At 36.0% G+C, this 18,624-nt stretch overlaps 3 protein-coding genes across 6 annotated transcripts; 2 read left to right on the plus strand and 1 right to left on the minus strand.

Moving 5' to 3' along the window:
* Window positions 1-176: 176 nt before the first annotated feature.
* Window positions 177-7,873, minus strand: LOC121260995 (Golgi SNAP receptor complex member 1-1). 2 transcript variants are annotated; one of them, XM_041163129.1, is made up of 5 exons: window positions 7,567-7,872; window positions 6,401-6,640; window positions 5,599-5,766; window positions 814-927; window positions 177-485 (listed from the first exon to the last, which is right to left on the minus strand). In XM_041163129.1, exons 1-5 carry the CDS (start codon window positions 7,606-7,608, stop codon window positions 372-374), a joined length of 678 nt encoding a protein of 225 aa, XP_041019063.1. In that variant the 5' UTR covers window positions 7,609-7,872; the 3' UTR covers window positions 177-371. The 2 variants fall into 2 exon arrangements, with proteins under 2 accessions (XP_041019063.1, XP_041019070.1); XM_041163136.1 differs by lacking the exon at window positions 177-485 and adding an exon at window positions 705-731 and having other exon boundaries at window positions 784-927; window positions 7,567-7,873.
* Window positions 7,874-12,519: 4,646 nt separating this feature from the next.
* LOC121262248 (60S ribosomal protein L7-1) lies at window positions 12,520-15,851 on the plus strand. 3 transcript variants are annotated; one of them, XM_041164647.1, is made up of 7 exons: window positions 12,520-12,659; window positions 12,742-12,834; window positions 12,957-13,172; window positions 14,283-14,380; window positions 14,463-14,600; window positions 15,183-15,285; window positions 15,373-15,851. In XM_041164647.1, exons 3-7 carry the CDS (start codon window positions 12,987-12,989, stop codon window positions 15,583-15,585), a joined length of 738 nt encoding a protein of 245 aa, XP_041020581.1. In that variant the 5' UTR covers window positions 12,520-12,659; window positions 12,742-12,834; window positions 12,957-12,986; the 3' UTR covers window positions 15,586-15,851. The 3 variants fall into 3 exon arrangements, with proteins under 3 accessions (XP_041020581.1, XP_041020588.1, XP_041020594.1); XM_041164654.1 differs by having other exon boundaries at window positions 12,962-13,172; XM_041164660.1 differs by lacking the exon at window positions 12,520-12,659 and having other exon boundaries at window positions 12,666-12,834; window positions 12,962-13,172.
* Window positions 15,852-17,690: 1,839 nt separating this feature from the next.
* On the plus strand, window positions 17,691-18,544 carry LOC121262279. Its single transcript, XM_041164683.1, has one exon. It carries the CDS (start codon window positions 17,782-17,784, stop codon window positions 18,124-18,126), a length of 345 nt encoding a protein of 114 aa, XP_041020617.1. The 5' UTR covers window positions 17,691-17,781; the 3' UTR covers window positions 18,127-18,544.
* Window positions 18,545-18,624: the final 80 nt, after the last annotated feature.

The raw sequence follows: 18,624 nt of genomic DNA on the forward strand, positions 1-18,624 counted from the left end.
CTATAAATACCATAATTGAATGGTTACTTGAGAAAGAAGTTTCCTTGAGAAATTGCTTCCCGTAATTTTTCTTAAGGTTTTTTGGCTTTTTTTTTTTTTTCATGGGGGAGTTGTTCTCATTTAATTTATTTATGGCACAAATAAATTGAAAAAAAAAAAAGAGAGGATTGAGTAACGACGAAATTATGAACTTCACTGCAGCATGCAATTTGTTACAGATACAAAGAGAATATAATGCACTGCCCACCAAAAAACAAAAACCCCATCTCAAAAACAGAAGAGGATGCCCTCAACCAGAAAAAAGAGTATCAATGTAAGAATACACTGTTCACCACAAGCACCGGCCAGGAAAAAGAACACTAATATTATCCTCATTTACTCAACCAGTAGATAAAAATGAGAAATGTGCACACGGATGCAACAAGTGAAAGTATAATGGTATCCATAGACTTTTTCCTCTTTATTGATGAGAGTATGCTATTAACCTGCATCATCATGTCAAAGTAGAATGTCAATCAACCAGACGAGTATAAACAGTTTATATCTTTTTTCTTTTTTTTCTCAGGTTTTCCATGGCACGCGTGGGTGTAATATTAGCCAGAAGCTGATGGAGATTCAAGTATCCCATGAAATATGAATTTTGATCCCAACATGTTTCAAATTGTGCATGAGATGAAAAAATCCTACTACTATTCGTAGGACAGTAGAAGAATTCTATCTCAGCTCAGCAATACCAGCTGGAAGACTTTCAAGATTTTATGTTATTAACAGAACATAGTAGAAGTATCTATGAGGACAACAAAATCCACCTACCGTTGGGAGGCGGCTGCTAACATTGCTGAGCTTTGAATTGATGCCACCAAAAGTGGAACGTTGGATGACAAGTGCACCAAGTGTTGCTTGAGCTTGCGAAATCACAGTATCCACCTGCAGAATCATAGCAAGAGCTGAGAGCAGGCAATTCATTAAAAGCAGAAGTCGAAAACTAACAGTTCTTCGTATATGTTTTTCCCCTCAAGTAAAAGTACTCACCAATATAGAATCACTTCATGAAAAACTTGGTAAATGTGTCCATGATATATAATCCACACAACAGAAACCATTAAAATACAAACAACCTTCAACTCAAGGGTTCATATTATTCAGCCACTTAAACCACAAGGCTACAAGGTCAGAGAGCCAGACTAAGATTGTCACCACTCCAACATAACATTTTCAGAACGACATACTTGACCAATAAATCTTGACCATCGAATTTGATTAAGCAGTACTGGCCAGGATAATAGGAAAGAAACTTTTCACTCCCGGGATTAGTTGGGATGCTGTTCCTGGACACCCGGTGAAAAAAAAAAAGGGGGGGGGGGGGGGAAGAGACTTTTCAGTTCCCACGCTAGAACAGAAGTAGCAATGAATCCACCCCCTCCCTTCCAATTCTTTGTTTTTAATTTTTTTACTTCAAACAACAAGAAACTCATTCCATCAGAAGTGCCTTTATTTAATAGCATGGATGCCGTAGGGAGAAGGATGGCAGTCAGTATAGTCAAACTCTTCACACAACCACTCCCATATGTTTAAGATCCAAGCAGGTGTGGAAGTTTCTGTTTTTTAACACATGGATTATTTTTTGTGGGATTCGTACTTCACCAAGCCTACTACTGACTTATGATGTGTTTAAAATGCTTAATATGCCAAAATATCAAATTTAGACATTACAAATATTCATTTGTTACAAACAGGGGGAAAACAGAAATTGCAAAAGCAATCAGGTGACCATCCTTCTGTCTAGTCTTTGACAAGAAAAGAACAAGATATATATTGTTAGATTAAGATTTAAGGCTACAACTTAATCAACACATAAACATCGGGTGTGAGTTTGACGCATACAAATAACAACTGCTACAAACAGGAAAACAAATATTGCATTATTGAAGTAATCAGAGTAACAACCCCGCTTCATTGGTAATAAGCCAGATATATGGTTAGGTCCAAATAGGCACAAGGCAGGTTCACCATAATAAAAATCAACCCATCCTACACCTATTCAATACCCCCCATATTGAGTATAGAAGGTGGTGAATGAGACCCTGCATTGTCGGGAACGGAGAAGTTTTTGCCTTTTACAATAATTTCAAGGAGCTCGAATTGTAACCATGACTAGTCCTTTGGGAGTATAGGCCAGATATGGCTTAGACTTTCCTTGAATCATTACAACTATTATAAAACCTAATCCCAGACATAAGTGTGAGACTTGAACCATGATACTTACAATAGAATGACCTGAAGAGGATATTAGAAATTTAAGAAAAATAAATACTCCACGCTGACTATAGGAGGTGGTGAATGAGATACCTCGTTGATTAGTTTGTCGCCCTTTATAATGATTCCAAGGGCCTCGAATTATAATTTTGACTAGTCCTTTTAAAATATAAACCCAGATGTGATTTCCATGGGTCGTTATGACATGTCCCATCAAATTTCTTACCAAAGAAAGATTATGTCAAACCTAAACTAGGGCACGGATCGCTAGATCATTTCCATATTCCCTTACAAGATCTTGAACGAGTATTACTAATGGAAAAGGCCTCTTGGAAACAGAGATCTAGGGCTTTATGGCTTAAGGAGGGAGATAAAAATTCTTTCACAGGGTGGCTAATTCGCGTCAGAGGATCAATGTTATAGATACTTTAATGGTTGATGGTGTAGTTTTTTCGGATCAGCCAAGTATTGAGGAGCACATGGGACAATTTTATGAACATCTCCTAACCGAACAACAATCTTGGAGACTGTTAGCAGATGGGTTGACTTTCTCAGCTTTAGATCAACAGGGTGCAGGGTGTTTGGAGAGGCCATTTGAAGATGAATAAGTATGCAAAGTTGTCCGTGGCATGGCTAGTGATAAGGCCCTTGGCCCTGATGGTTTTACCATGGGTTTCTTCCAAACTTGTTGGGAAGTGATCAAGGGTGATCTTAATGCGAGTTTTTCAAGAGTTCCATTATTATGCTAGTTTCGAAAGAAGCCTCAATGCCACCTTCTTGGCACTTATACCAAAAAAGGTGGGGTCAGTGGATGTTCGTGATTATCGTCATATTAGCCTTGTGACCGGCGTCTATAAGATTCTTTCTAAAGTGCTAGCAAACCGATTGAGTACGGTGATGGAGAAGTTAATCTCGAAGCCACAAAAGGCATTTGATAAATGTAGACAAATCTTAAACTCGATTCTAATTGCAAATGAGGTGTTGGATGGACGTCTCAAATCTCGGGAACCTGGGTTAATCTGCAAATTAGACATGAAAAAAGCATATGATCATGTAAACTGGAAATTTCTGCTCTATTTAATTAAAAGGTGCGGTTTTGGGGAGAGATGGATGAAATGGATAGAGTTTTGTATCTCAACAGCTCGATTCTCTATCTTGGTGAACGGTTCTCCAGCGGGCTTCTTTAACTCCTCTCGTGGGTTGAGACAGGGAGATCCGCTATCGCCATTACTCTTCCTATTTGTCATGGAAGCTCTCAGTATGATGATTGTAGGTCTTGTGGAAGGCGACTCTCTCCACGGTTTCCCGATGGGGAATGGTTCTCTTAATATTTCTCATTTGTTGTTTGTTGATGACACTCTTATATTCTGTGGAGCAAATTTAGGGCATATTCAATCTTTGAGGGCTCTACTTCTTTATTTCGAAGTCGTTTCAGGTTTGAAAGTTAATCTGTCAAAATTTGAGATGGTGCCAGTGGGTAATGTTCCTGATGTGGCAACTCTAGCTTCTCTCTTGGGATGTAAGGTATCTTCTCTACCCCTTCAATATCTTGGATTACAATTGGGTGTCTCCTTCAAATCAAAGCAAATTTGGAATCCTGTGGTTGAAAAGGTGGAGCGTAGGTTGGCATCTTGGAAGAAGTTGTATTTATCGAAAGGTGGTAGGCTTACATTGATTAAAAGTACTCTCTCTAACCTACCCACCTATTTTTTGTCGTTGTTCCCACTCCCAGCAAAGATTGCCAACCGTATTGAGAAGTTACAACGTAATTTCTTGTGGAGTGGTTTGGAGGATGAGTTCAAGTTCCATCTAGTCAATTGGAACACGGTATGCATTCCAGTTTCTGGGGGTGGTTTGGGTATTCATAATATGACGAAATTCAACCAAGCTTTATTGGATAAATGGTTGTGGCGGTACCAACAAGAACCGGGGGTTTTGTGGAAGTTTGTCATTGATGCACAGGTTGGGGAAGCATGGGGTGGTTAGTGCTCGAATGAGGTACGTGGTTCCCATGGGGTAGGGTTGTGGAAAAACATTAGGAAGGGTTGGGAGACTTTTAGGAGACAGACAAATACTGTTGTGGGTGATAGCTCTCGCATCAGATTTTGGCATGATAAATAGTGTGGTGAACGTTGTCTCAAAGACACCTTTCCCGCTATTTTTGAGTTAGCACGAGTAAAGGATGCAGCGAAAGCAGACCTTTTGGCTTTTTCTAATGGCTCCCCCTCAATGGAATGTGGACTTCACTAGGGCAGCCCAAGATTGGGAGTTGGAGGTTATTTCAGACTTCTACGCAGCTTTGTATTCAGTACGTATGACCGAGGGTATGATGGATAGGATGTTTTGGAGCCCTTCCAAAAAAGGTAAATTTACGGTCCGATCATTTCACAAAGTTTGATTGAACCGAGGTAGGCTCTCATTCCCATGGAAGAGCATCTGGTAGACCAAAACTCCTTCAAAAGCAGTTTTTTTTGTTTGGACAACAGCTTTGGACAAAATTCTCACCATGAATAATCTCAGGAGACGTCGATTAATGGTATTAGATTGGTGTTATATGTGTAAGAAAGATGGTAAATCTATTGATCATTTGTTTCTACATTACGAGGTGGCTAGGACCCTGTGGGATGATTTTTTTACAGGACTTGGTTTATCATGGGTTATGCCCGGCAGATTGTTGGACTTTCTAGCATGCTATAGAGGCCTTCGAGGAAATACACAAGTTGCAGCAATATGGAAAATGGTCTCTATATGTATTTGTTGGTGTATTTGGCGGGAGCGAAATGACAGAAGCTTTGAAAACCAAGAGAGAACAATAGAGGAGCTGAAAGTTTTTTTTTTTTTAAAACATTGTTTTCTTGGGTGGGGGCTATTGTTTGTAATGGACTCAATGTCCATGACTTTCTTCTTTCAATTGTACATTATAGATAGGTATTTCTCATGTATACTTCCTGTGTACTTGGGCTTTGCCTATCATTATGAATAAAACTTCTTGATTACTTAAAAATATTTATATATATATATATATATATATATTCCCTTACAAGCATAGGCAAAACTAAAATAAAATCACTTCATTACAAATTCAGGAACCCATCCACACATACATGAGCTGCAACACTAAAGTCTAAAATAAAGAATATACGTGTAAATTCTAGTGTGAATCCATTCAAAGGAATGAATGCAATCATTAATTGCTTTGTTAATTTCTCATTCTCAGAGAACTACTAAATTACAAAATTGATTAAATCTAATCTCACACTTCATACAAAACTTAAAATTCATCCAATAGAGGACAAGCACACACACAAATAAGAGAGAGGTACCATTTGAAGTTAACAATACCTGTCCTGTATTTCGGCTAATAGATGCATGCTCTTTTAGGAGTGCTTGCTCACCAGAACCAACACCCTCTTCCAAGTCTAGTCTTGTGCGATCAAACTCTCTAAAATCCTCAAGAAGTGAAGCGTGTTCCTTCTTAGCTCTAAGGCTGGAGCGAAGACGATAAAACTCCTGCACTTCAATCATGTCTAACTAAAAGTTGGTGTCTGATAGGTTAAATCTAAGTAAATAAACACTATAACGTATAGCAAACAGAATTCCCAATTGATTAATAACATTTACAGAAAAACTAATAATGAGAAATAGATAAGCTGCTTCTGTGTCCCCTACAGCATGAGGCCAAGCTCAAAAACAAAATTCTTCTTAATATAGGGGGTTTTATGAAGCTTAAGAAGGTGCAATTGGTCAACCATAATAGTTAAATTAAATAGCCACCAATCTTCACTTTCCAGTAAACTCAGAACAAATACTGTTTAAGTTATTCTCTCTCCTTCTTTCAAACAGAGATCCAGGGCAGAATAGATGCATGTGTTACAACAACATAAGAACAGGCCCTACGAGTTCTTAATCCTCTTGCTGTTGATTTTGGTGAGGAGGGTGCTTATAGCCCTATGATTTACCCCTCAAGACAGCAGAAAGCACATGAAAGACAAAAAGGACAAAAGAAAAAGATAGTGTAACCTTTTTGAAGCAATGCAAAAAAACTTCAAGACCCCTTACACAACAGCAAAAGCCCCTACTACAAAGTTTGATTCAAATTCATTTTAAATGATCCAGCTAAACATCAAATAAGAAGCCACGCTACCTGAGTGAGATCTTGCAGAATCTCCTGATGCCTAGTCAACGTGTGAGAAACCATTTCTGTTCCCCCTGATGATACCCAAGCTTGCATCTGTGAATTAACTTGCTGTAGCTGTTTTAACAGTCGATCTATCCCAGATTCAAGATCATTCTCTGAAGTATCATTTTTTGCAGGGACCTTTGTAGAAACTGCTTTACGATATGAATTCATTTGCTCATCCAACTGAGCTTCAAGCTTCCGAGCCTACAATTACATATGAATAAAATATTCAGTGGAGGAAATTGCATTTACTACCTAGCATGAATTAGGTGAGACCGGAAAGTGTACACAAAAAAACCGTAAAGTATTCCCTGTTCAATAGATGTAAATATTTTAAATGGCATGTCCAATGACAAATGGAGAACAGGCTGAAGGAACAGTTGTACAGAAAAGTGCTCGCAGAAACCCCTCCATAAGCTTATGCAATCAAAACAAAGCGTCTTCTGAAGTTTGCATGTTCTGTGATTGCATTTTTTTTTTTTTTATAATCGATTGCATTTCATATTGGAATCAGATACCATCTCTCATGGTCTACATATTCAACCATCAAAGACAATCTTCTACGCACCATCTAAACCTAACCGTTACCTATAAATTTCTAATACATCTGCAACTAGCAATTCATTTATTTTCAAACCGACCCATTTACTATGTATTATTTGATTGACTAATCCTTATATTGGAATGATGTTTTGGCAATTCCTCACGGGGGATGGACCAAGATAATTTTGAATCGGAGCTCTAGACGCTTCATTCCCTGCAAATAACTAAAACTAATGCGACTCATAAATTATCTGCCTCGCGATTTTATTAAAATAACTACATCATCCCTTGAAGAAAAATATATAATTTCTTCGTTATATGCTTCATCTCACAAACTTAAAAATAAATAATAAAAAAAAATGAGTCGTAAAATAAGGTATAACAAGTTGGTTTCAAACATGCATATTTCCCGATCAGAAGAACCTCCAATTCCGGCTGCCGACAAACCGAAGGAAACAAAAGCAAACGTTTTAAGATAAATTTTTCTTATCATCACATAATTCCGATTTTTCTTATCGTCTACGATGATCTTTCAACAAGCAAACATGATTTTAAGAGAAATTTGAAAGGATGAGAACCGATCGGACCTGTTTGCGAAGGGCATCCCATGAGCTCGGCACATCCATCATTCCTCCAAATTCTCTTATCTGTGGAAAATTCTGGAACGTACTCCGGTTCCTCCTCCTCGTCCTCTTTCTTCTCCGGAGGGATTTGGTCTTGAAGGGGTTGTTTGGCGACAATTGACAAGGACAGATCCTCTGCTTTTCTTAACGGCAATTTGGCACTCAGATCGGCAGATCCTAACCAACAGAGTGATTGCGTGTTCCTAAATTTTCAGAATAAATACTATTTCCCTTTTAATCGTTATAGTTTCGTGACTTCGTCGTTTTCTAATCGGATAGCTAATCCAGAAAAATGCAATATAACAAACGAAAATGCTCACGACACGGGTGATTTCACGGACGCCTGGCAACGAACAAACAGTATCATTTAAAAAATTAAAATTAAAATTGCAAATAGTATTTAATTTTGTTCGTAAATTTATTCTGTTTTTCTTAAATGTATTGATCTTGTAAATTTTAAAATCGTAAATATAATTTTTCTAATAGTTATAATTTTAAATTTTAATGGCAATTTGGCACTTAGATATTGATTAAATTTTTTTGGAACCAAAACTTCATTTCATAAAAACTTTTACATAACTTTTCTTTCAAGATAATAGAAATAATCTCGAAAGGACCCTCCTCTAACTACACTCTCTCCCAATCTATTTTCATAGCTAACTATGCTACCATATGAGCAGCCTTATTATTAGATTTATAGATAAAAGAAAGCCGCCGTCGAGGAAACAAATCCATCGTCTGTTTTATATCATCTTATATCATCTATTCCCCTCCCCCCTCCCAAAAATCCAGAACTATCATCTATATTAGAGTTAACAGCATCAAAGTAGTATGCTCTTTCAATTGTCAAAGTAATATTCATTCTAATAAATGTTGGTAATGTTCCTTCTGACACTGTCAAACCAGTAAATATATAGTGTTACGTTAATGTTGAGCATAAAATATTTGATTATTTATGCATGTCTGTGTCTGCCCGTAAAATTGGCAAAGTTACAAATTACAACGTTATTGCATTTTATATCCAAAGTATTAAAATTTATAGATTACATTCTTAATTTATTAAAAACGAAACTTTATGAATTTTGTCTCCCAGCTTCCAAAAAAGGAGAGGTATTTTGAAATACCTCATGTTTTTAATTCTTCTTCTTCACTTCTTCTCCTCCTTACCAGCCTTCGAACCACGGTTCTAGTGGAAGAAGCTACGCAAATACGTGCCAGTTACCACCGTAGTACGAGTAAGGCTGGTGCCAGCACATTGGTTATTTCATTATTTGTACGGTAAGTATATTCTAACTCAGCCTGCTAGTTCTATTCTCTGTAACCATTGAGAATGTGGGCTAGTCATGGGCTTTTGTTCTTCCTATTGGTTGGTTTAAATATACAAATACAAAGCCCATGAAACTTCTATTCGAATTTAATTTATCAGTATAAATCATCGCATTTTTTTAATGTACATGATTCAATATAGATTCAATATTGAGGGTGAAAATATATGGAATATATTGATGGATTAAAGTGTAAATTATAAATTTTTGTACTTTTAAAAAAATGGTAGTGTGTGAATGAAAAATAAATATTTTTCCAAATTAATTTTGATAATTCTACTAACCTATTTATACTGGATTATGTACAAAACAAATTTAGTTCGACTTTAAACTTTAAAAACAGATAATGTGAATTATGAGGCTGTTGTTGGTAGGGCTGAGCACTGATCCTTTCGGAGTTGGAGGGCCCATCCTCCGACTCTGACTCCGACTATATTGGAGGTCGAATTCGACCTCCGACTTCGACTCCAAACTGTGCTGAATCCGCTCCGACTCCGACTCCGACTCCGACTCCGACTTGTCGGAGCGGAGTCGGATTTTTGGACTTTTTTTTTTGTCTTTTCTAACTTCATATTTGACCCACTTTTTAAAAATAAAAAATAAAAAATTGTGGGCTTTCAAATTTCAATTTTCTCAAAATTACAATCTAAACTTATTAAACTTTTGATTATAACAAAAAATACAACTAAATAAAACAAGTAATATATATTAATACTATATATTATACTAATAGTGATATTAATACTATATATAGTTATAGTGATTAGTATAACTATATTAGTATTAGTTCTAGTGATTTAGTATAACTATATAAATTTAATATAGGTTATTAATATAAGTTATAGTGATTTAGTATAGGTATCATACTATAAGTTATAACTATAGTCCATATTAGTATTAGTATTAGTTATAGTGATTAGCATAATTGTATATTAGTATTTGCTATAGTGATTTTAATTTAGTATAACTATATAATAGTATTAATATAAATATTATACTAACTATATCACTGATATTATTAGTATACTAGTAGTCTAATACTAGTATATCACTGATTCACTATAGTTAATAGTATCATATAGTAATATAGTATTAGTAATTAATACTATAGTGATTTATATAGTAGTTTATATATAGACTTAAAGTGGATTACTAATAGTATTAGTATTAGGCCATAAATCTAATTATTATACTAATGTATAGTGTGTATTAGTATTACTAATATAGTATTACTAATATATTTATCAAAAGGAATATATTGAGAATTTATTAGGTCAAAAAAATAATTAATACAATATATTGTTATATAAAATTTATATGAATATTAGTATTACTAATATAGTATTACTAATATATTTATCAAAAGGAATATATTGAGAATTTATTAGGTCAAAAAAATAATTAATACAAGATATTGTTATATAAAATTTATATGAATAATACTTTAGTTATTATAATTTATACATTAGTATTATATGTTATTATAAATTTATAGATTAGTGTTTATCCATTAGTATTACATGTTGATGTTATTATGCATCTTAGTGTTTATAGTATATTATATATACATTAGTATTACATGCTATTATATTTGTACGTTAGTAATTTAGTGTTACATGGTAGTAAATTAGTAATATTGTAAATTTGTAAAAGTATGATATTTACATATAGTCATATACTAAACTATTATTAGTCAATTTAGTCGATATATTATAGTATAAATATATTATTTAACTAGTATATTATTGAGTTTAACTAACTATATAAGATACAGTTGTATAAAATTTAAATGATTAATATATAGAAAAACACATTTTTTTTTATAAAATATGTATAAAATCGGAGGCGGAGGCGGAGTCGGAGGGCCAAGTCAGAGGGTCAGAGTCGGATCGGAGCGGAGTCGGAGTCAGTTCATCAATGACTCCGACTCCGACTTCCAAGAGAAAAAAAACTGTGACTCCGACTCCGACTAGAGCGGAGGCAGTGCGGAGCCGGATTCGGAGTCAAATTGTCAAATTTTTGCTCAGCCCTTATTGTTGGGAAGGAAAGAGAAATATGAGAATTTCATGATAGCTCACTTGGGACAAATTCAAATTATAAAGATAGAGATCGATTGCTTTTTTCATTTAATTATTCAACTTATAATATAAAATATTACAATTAATCTTTACTTCATCATTTATATTCACAATGACTTGTATTACACTTTTTAAATTATTTTACAAATAAATCATTTAAATAAAAAGATTTACTTAACAAATATGATACATTAGAGACAATTTAAGATGCATACGAAAACAATATAATATTAAGATAAATTTTATTTACAATCCCCAAATAAGGATGGTATGTGCAAGCCTTTCATTAAATGGAAAAAAATGTCATTTTGATAAGGATATTATTGTAATTTTTAAAAAAATTAAAGATAAAATTAACTAGACTTACAATGTAGTCTCCATTTGGAGATTGTACATGGCATTGCTCTAAAATTAAATACCTACTTGAATATTAATATAGCGTATGTGAATAATAGTAAAAAATAATAACAAAATATTGAATAGATATCCAAACACGACCTTGTCCTCTCTAATCCTACCCAAACACAACCTTATCCTCTTTAATCCTAGAGAAAAAGAGATATCCATGTTTTAAGTTGGACTAAAATGAATTATTTTCAGAGTAAAACGCTGAAGAACAATAATTACTAAAACCAACTTGACCCTGATGAATACTTAGTTAAGATCTATGCCTCCACTTTCCATCTTGATCTTGACTATTTCAACTTGAAGTAGTGCCCATAATCATAAGTGCGATGATAGGTAATAAAGTGGAGAACCATTTTGCACAAGTATTTTATAGTGATCTCTGCAAACTCTTTTCCGATGGAACGTACTAAGCATGTCAAATTAAATTTGTGTTTCTTATGAGTCAAACTTAAGCCAACCCATTTAATTAAACAGTCCATCCTGTAACTATTAAGACTTATGAGTCGTGTCAAAAAATTATAGTTGTGAATATCACATGTTGAGTCAACTCGCTCAACACTAATAGACATTTTTGTTTTTTAGATTCACGCAAATAAAAAAAAAAGAGTAATGATATTTACGTAATATATTTTACAAAATATTTCACATTATATGTTTTAAAATAAAGGTAATTTTATAAAGTGATGTTATTTTTGTAAGATATTTTATAAAAATAATCACTATTTTAAAATATAATCAATAATTATACATACAACTGTAAAATACGTAAACATCGTGTAATCGTTTTGAAAAAGAGAGAGATCTACTATTAAAAAATTAATTTTTTTTTATGTCAGTTTCATATTTTATTAATTTTTTTTAAAATGATTACACGACGATTGTATAATTCACAATTACAAATATATCTTCTCAAATATAATTAGGTAAAATATTGTAAAAGGTTATGTATTTATCATTTTTTTGTAAAAAATTTCAACCTTTCTGCCTGCAATTAATAAACCCGATCATTACGGTCTAGTTAATCGTACAAAAGGCCCATATGTGGTCTCTTTGGGTCTATATGTAAGCCAAGAGCCCAACCTGAGATGATCTTCGGGTCTTTTGTGGCGCATAAGCAGCCTCTCCTCAATTGTCTAGGGCTTTGACGCACACGTCCTCCGTTCCTCTTTTCTCGTCATTTTCTCTCCCTTCCTCTAATCTGCCTCCTCTCATCTACCAATCTGCTGGCTGCTGCGACATTCACCAGGTAAGCTTCGCATCTGCACCTCTTCTACTTCGGCGTCGGCCTATTCATCTTTGCTTCCCTGAACCGAAGATTTGGGTTTTAGTGGGTTTCGTTTCAGTTTTGCTTAGCATTTCCCGTGGACACCGACCAAAGTTCCGCCGCAACGCTCTTGAGATATCTTCTTATCCAGTTGTCGGTAAGCCTTCGTATTCTTCTTATATGGGATTTCAATTTGGGTTGTTTTTCATTTTGTTATTAGGAAAGTTTGAAAAAACTAAGCAGAGAAGAATTGAACAACTTCGAATAAATCGTATACAGGACAGGAAAAAAAAAAAAAAAAAAAACACGATGGCGGAAGAGGAGTCGAAGCCGTTGGCTTACATACCAGAGATAATATTAAAGAAAAGAAAGAGCAATGAAGAATGGGCACTCAAGAGGAAAGCCCAATATGAGGAGAGAAACTCTATCAGGAAGAAAGCCAAGCATGACTTCATCAGAATGCCCGAGGACTTCATCAAAGAGTACCGCACTAGGGTAACTGTTTCTATCTGTATATGCTTGCGTTCCTGTATATCCGTTTGCTTGCGTGCCCTTTATTTTAATTTATCACAAGGTTTAAGATTGTATTGTTATTGGGAAATACTGATGTTTTTTTTATAAGTAAAAAAAAAAAACTGATGTAATGTTTCTTTATTTCCTTTTAAGCAGTGGGAATTGGTAGAATGTTTTTCTAAGATTTTTGTTGGTTGCTGTAACTTTTTGTTCCATACGCCAGAATGTAAAAGTTTTAGAATTGGGCATTATTTTGATGGGGGGCCATTATTATGTACCCATCATGGGGTTTGAGAGAGTTGGGACTGTTTTTTCTTTACAGACTATCTGTTAGGAGATTGGTATGTTAGAAAAGTTGGAATAAGGGAATTTGAAGCTCTCTTTGTAGTGTTCTTTGGAAGAGTGAAAACCAGGGTTTCATTTATTTGAGGCGTGAGTTCTTGGGTTAGGCAGTATATAAAAAACTTAGAAAAGTAGTAAATGAGAATATGGCATGAGTTAGTGATTAGTTGGAAATGCTCCGTGGCTAAAATATAAGGATGGACTGGAGTTTATGAGACTATGTTGTTAGATGACTAAAATGTCAGGAAGGACTGGAGTATATAAAACTATGTTAAATGGACTCAGATCGTGTTCGTTTAGTTCTATAATGGATAAAAAAAAAATTTAGTTCTGTTGTATCAAGAAATGGAAACGCATCTTGATTGTTGAAATTGTGATGCTTACACCCTCAAGAATAATGAGGTGTTTAGGTATCTACCATGTCTGAATACTATATAGGCGCTTTCCCTGTACTTTTCTTCCAAAGTTTGGTATGTTAGACAGGCATGTTGTGCAATATCCCGATAGTAGATGTGATGGAGTTTTTTATGGTAACTGAGTGAGAAGCATGCAATATTCATTAAAATGTGTATGCTCATCCAGGTGGTCAGTTTATCAGACTGGAAAGATAGTCATGTGTGAGATTCATTTTAAGCTTAATGTCGTTTTCTGCTATTTAATAATACATTCACTTACCTAGTTGCCTGTCGAAACTCTGGTACGGTTCATATTGAAAACTGTTGATAAGTCTTATCATTTGTTTTCATGCAGGAACTGGACCTCATCAAGATGAAACATAGGGTAAAGAGGAAAAGACTGACATCAGTGACAACAAAATCAAAACTGCTTTTTGTCATTCGCATCCATGGGTGAGATTACTATTGTTTTGTGGTGATTTTGTGTGGCCTGTGCACCTTGTTTTCCCCTAATGTATCTGCATTTGTTTCCCAGGAAAAGAGAAATGCATCAAAAAACAAGGAAGGTCTTGTACAATATGAGATTGAGGTCAACGTTCAGTGGTATATTTGTGAAGGCAAATGAAGGGATTATGGAAAAGCTGCAAAGAGTGGAGCCATACGTCACATATGGGTAGGATACACAAGCTTCCTTTTCTAATTCCGATGCAATAAATATAATATACCGAATAAGCTGTAGGATAAATGTACAATATCTAGAGGGCACTTGAACAAAAATGCAAATAAAGCTTTTACCTTACATTAAGGACTAGGAGTAACTACTTATAAAAAAAAATAAAAAAAGACTAGGAGTAACTAGCTTTTAGCTTTGCGTTTCTGTTGGTGTTTGCTTGTTTTTCTATATCTTGGGTTCTTTTTATAGACTATTATTCCTTAATACTCTTCCCAAAGTAACTAATCCTTTTCCAGGCAGCGTGGACAACTTTTTGTTTATAATTTTGGATCAAACCATCAACATTGTCTTGGGGTTTCTACTTTGTTTATTTAAGCTCTATGTGACCAACTTCTTGGATCAGGGATGCTAATAAGCCACAGAAATCCGAGTATCAGGCTCTTTTAAGTTGATTTTCTCCTTTTATACGTGAATTTCCTTGGATTTTGAAATTCAACTGAGGAAGATTATTCTTATGATGCTCTTGCTTGCTGTGCCCCTTATAGTGTTTTGTTATTCTAATGAGATTGCTTGATTGTAAAGATACCCAAATCTAAAGAACATTAAGGAGCTGATTTACAAGAAGGGTTATGCAATGATAGACAAGCAGCGGGTTCCCCTCACCGACAATAACATCATTGAACAGGTGTAGATATAGTTGCTGAATCCTGGAGTTTAAACATCTTTTCGGCCTTAAGTTTCTAATCCTCTTTCTGCCTGTCTTTTGCTGCAGGCATTGGGGAAGTTTGGCATCATATGCATCGAAGATATTGTGCATGAAATCGCTAATGTTGGTCCACATTTCAAGGAGGTTACTAGCTTTTTATATCCTTTTAAACTCAATAAGCCAGAAGGATTGCAAGGAAGCAAAATGTTATACAAGCAAGGGGGAGACACTGGGAATCGTGAAGATCACATCAATGAACTAATCAGTAAGATGAATTAGCTTTAAGAAAGCATGCACTACATACTCTAAAACATCAGTAATGTAGTTTATCAACTGCCCCTCAATGTCCTGCTGTTGGACTGATACAATTTTGAAGCTGTTAATTTGGTCTGCCGATTGATATTTATCGTTTACGCAACTTTCAGTTGTTCCTTTGGTGAACAGTATTAATCTTTTTTCTTCATTCCAACTTCTAATGAACTTGCTGGGAAGGGAGTTCTGGAAATGCATGTATTAGGATTGATGACGAGAATTTTTCTTGATGACGGCATGCTTGTTTGATTATGATTTCCGAGACCTCACACATCTGAGTGAGGCTACTGTGTTCCTGGTAACTGAATCTTGATAAGAATTGATGTCTGCCTGTTTCGTGTTCTCTGTTGATTTAATCGCCATTCATTGCGCAGGCTCACCGGTTTATATCATGTTCTTTTAAGAATGAGTCGTGATAGCGTGCTGCTCAGCTTTGACCGCTGGGAGTGCTTGCTAGCACAAAGTTATTTTTTTTATTTTTATCATCTTTTATTTTTTACATTTTTTAAAATATATTTAAGTATTTTTAAAAAATAAAAAAATATACCAATATATTGTAAAAAAATTTAAATATATGAGCAGTCAAAATAAGAAAGAAACTCATATTAGCATTTTCTTTTAAGAATACCAGCTGAGATGGATTGGTGTACGAGTGTTGTGATCTCTCTGATCTGGACAACCGAAGAGGTCCAAGAGTGATTCATCTCGTACTATATACATTGCTCTCTGTCTTTCAAAATAATATTGAAACCAAGGGTCTTTTAAGTTACTATGATGGAAAGCCAAGCTAAACAAAAGACCATGACACAGGCAAGATAGTTCGAGGTGTTTTTTTATTTTTTCAAAAATGCTATATACAACCGCGCAGGGAAACCCCTGTGGCATCGTCTCCCACGTGGCAATAAAAACGGCGTTGTTTTATTTTTGCTTCATTTTCCTTCATTCATTCTCCCCTTTCCCATTTGATGTGGCTTACGGGAGGAGCCATCGTGCGACCCGGGGCAAAACTCCACCACTCACCAAGAGCGAAGGAGCCACGACAGGCTAGGTGTGGTGGACGATGGTGCTTGCGACAGTGGAGCACTCAGAGAGAGAGAGTGATTAGAGAGAGAGCACTGCGTGAAGGAGAGAGACGAAGAGCGACAATGGGGGAGTTTGGTGTGGGCTTATCGAGAGGGAAGGAGGCGTGCAGGGGCACTCAGGTGGAGCTGGGCGGTTGAGGTGAATACACCGGTGAGCTGGACTTCACCGTGCCGAGGTTGGTGGCACCTAACAGAATCGGGAGCTTGGTGCAAGGTGGCAAAGGTGTGGAGGAGCTAGGTTGCGACTTGGTTTCTGGAGCCCCTGAACGTGGATTGCTGGACTCCACATAGAGGCGGTGATGACCTTGAGGAGGTATGGCAGCTCCAAGACAGTTTTCACGTGGGCTGAGGAGGAGTGGTTTCTATGGTTTTTAGCTTCCAACGATGCAAAGTCGTGAGACGTGGGTCTTCATGGTGGGAGATGATGCCGCGGTGGGGATGGACGGGTCGAGGCGAAGGGGAGAAGGGAAATGGCAGGCAAGGTGATGAATTATTCAGATTTGATCCACGAATTTTTGGAGGAACATGAAGACGAAGAAGAAGAGGAGGACGAAAGAGATAGTGAAGAAGAAGAAAAGAAAAGATCGAAGAAAGAGAGTACGATCCCTTCTGTCTTCAAGCTCGTGGCAAACGACGACATTCCAATAATGCTACATCGTATATGATACTGCAGTTGTATATAACATTTCTGTGTTTTTTTTTTTTTTTCCTTCCTTTGTACTCTCACGGTGCCATAAATCGAATCAGCTGATATTTTGGTTAATGTTTTCTATAGTAACACAAGGTGAATGTTTTTTCCTTTCTTTCTAAAAGCTGTGATACGATTATGTTTGATATTAAAAATTAGAAAATTCTTATTAATTATATTTATATATTACACACCACATTATTTTTTATTTTTTTCTTATTAATTGTGTATTTTTATATATATATTTTGTGTTATATAAATGTAGAGTAAAAGAATTTAATTAATTTAAAAAAAAATAACGTGGCGTGTGATACGTGGAGTCGCAGAGAACGCTCGATCCCACACGGCACTCCTTCGTTTTCCCCCTTTCTCCCATATCCAAGGACGCCAAAAATGCCGAACAACGATGAAGACCCCTGGTGGGCTCCTGACAAGCTTTACCACCTTCTCTTCTGCTTCTCCCTCACCATCCTCTTCTCCTCCCTTTCGGCCCGTTCCCGCTACCCGTTCCTCCGCCGCCACTCCATCTCTGTCGGATCCATACTCTCCCTACTCGCCGGTGTCGCCAAGGAGGCAGCTGATCACCTCGGCTTCTTCCAGTCCTCAGGAGCCTCAGTCAAGGACGCTGTCGCTGATCTAATCGGCGTTTTGATCGCTTATCTCATGCTATTGGTGCTCGGGTTTTCGGGTCGACCCGAACACGATACAGTCAAGGTCCGAGAAGTCTCGATTGTTTGAGTGGGTTTTTGGGTCCAGATAGTTCGTGTGGTGGAGTATTTTTTCCGAATGTGTTTGAACGGTGAGTTTGGTTTTGTTCGTGCTTTTGCTGCTCGGCTTCTCGTTCAATCCGATCACAACCCGCGTCTGGTCCGAGACGCGGGTATTTTGTAGAGGTTGTTCGGGTTATTGAAGAGATGAAGACTTGTTTGGTTGCGACTAAGTCTGGGAAAAGGAGAGGAAAAATATGAGAGAGTTGAATTTGGACTTTCGCGATGTCCGTATATTTGAAATTTAGATAGAACAAAAGGCTTCATTTTTAAGTGAAGGATTTACGAGTGTTGGACATAATTCAGATTCCAAGTTTCTGTTTTTGCTATGTTTGGTTGCTGAGAGACGCAGAAATACTAAAAAAGAATAATTTTTGGATTTTGCATAATTTGGGACATGATAGAGAGCAATGAGAAAAATGCAGCTATTGGGATTAATTGAGGTATTTTTTTTTTTTTTCCAGTATAT

This window comes from Juglans microcarpa x Juglans regia, chromosome 1D, assembly GCF_004785595.1.
Source record: "Juglans microcarpa x Juglans regia isolate MS1-56 chromosome 1D, Jm3101_v1.0, whole genome shotgun sequence".
NCBI classification, from domain to species: Eukaryota; Viridiplantae; Streptophyta; class Magnoliopsida; order Fagales; family Juglandaceae; genus Juglans; species Juglans microcarpa x Juglans regia.

Coding starts and splice junctions, on each gene's coding strand:
- LOC121260995 (XM_041163129.1), bottom strand. CDS start 7,608: ATGATGGATGTGCCGAGCTCATGGGATGCCCTTCGCAAACAG. Junction 928..5,598: donor TTAGCCGAAATACAGGACAG/GTATTGTTAACT, acceptor ATGATTCTGCAG/GTGGATACTGTGATTTCGCA. Junction 486..813: donor TTAGCAGCCGCCTCCCAACG/GTAGGTGGATTT, acceptor ATGATGATGCAG/GTTAATAGCATACTCTCATC.
- LOC121262248 (XM_041164647.1), top strand. CDS start 12,987: ATGGCGGAAGAGGAGTCGAAGCCGTTGGCTTACATACCAGAGATAATA. Junction 13,173..14,282: donor TCAAAGAGTACCGCACTAGG/GTAACTGTTTCT, acceptor GTTTTCATGCAG/GAACTGGACCTCATCAAGAT. Junction 14,381..14,462: donor TTTGTCATTCGCATCCATGG/GTGAGATTACTA, acceptor TTTGTTTCCCAG/GAAAAGAGAAATGCATCAAA.
- LOC121262279 (XM_041164683.1), top strand. CDS start 17,782: ATGCCGAACAACGATGAAGACCCCTGGTGGGCTCCTGACAAGCTTTAC.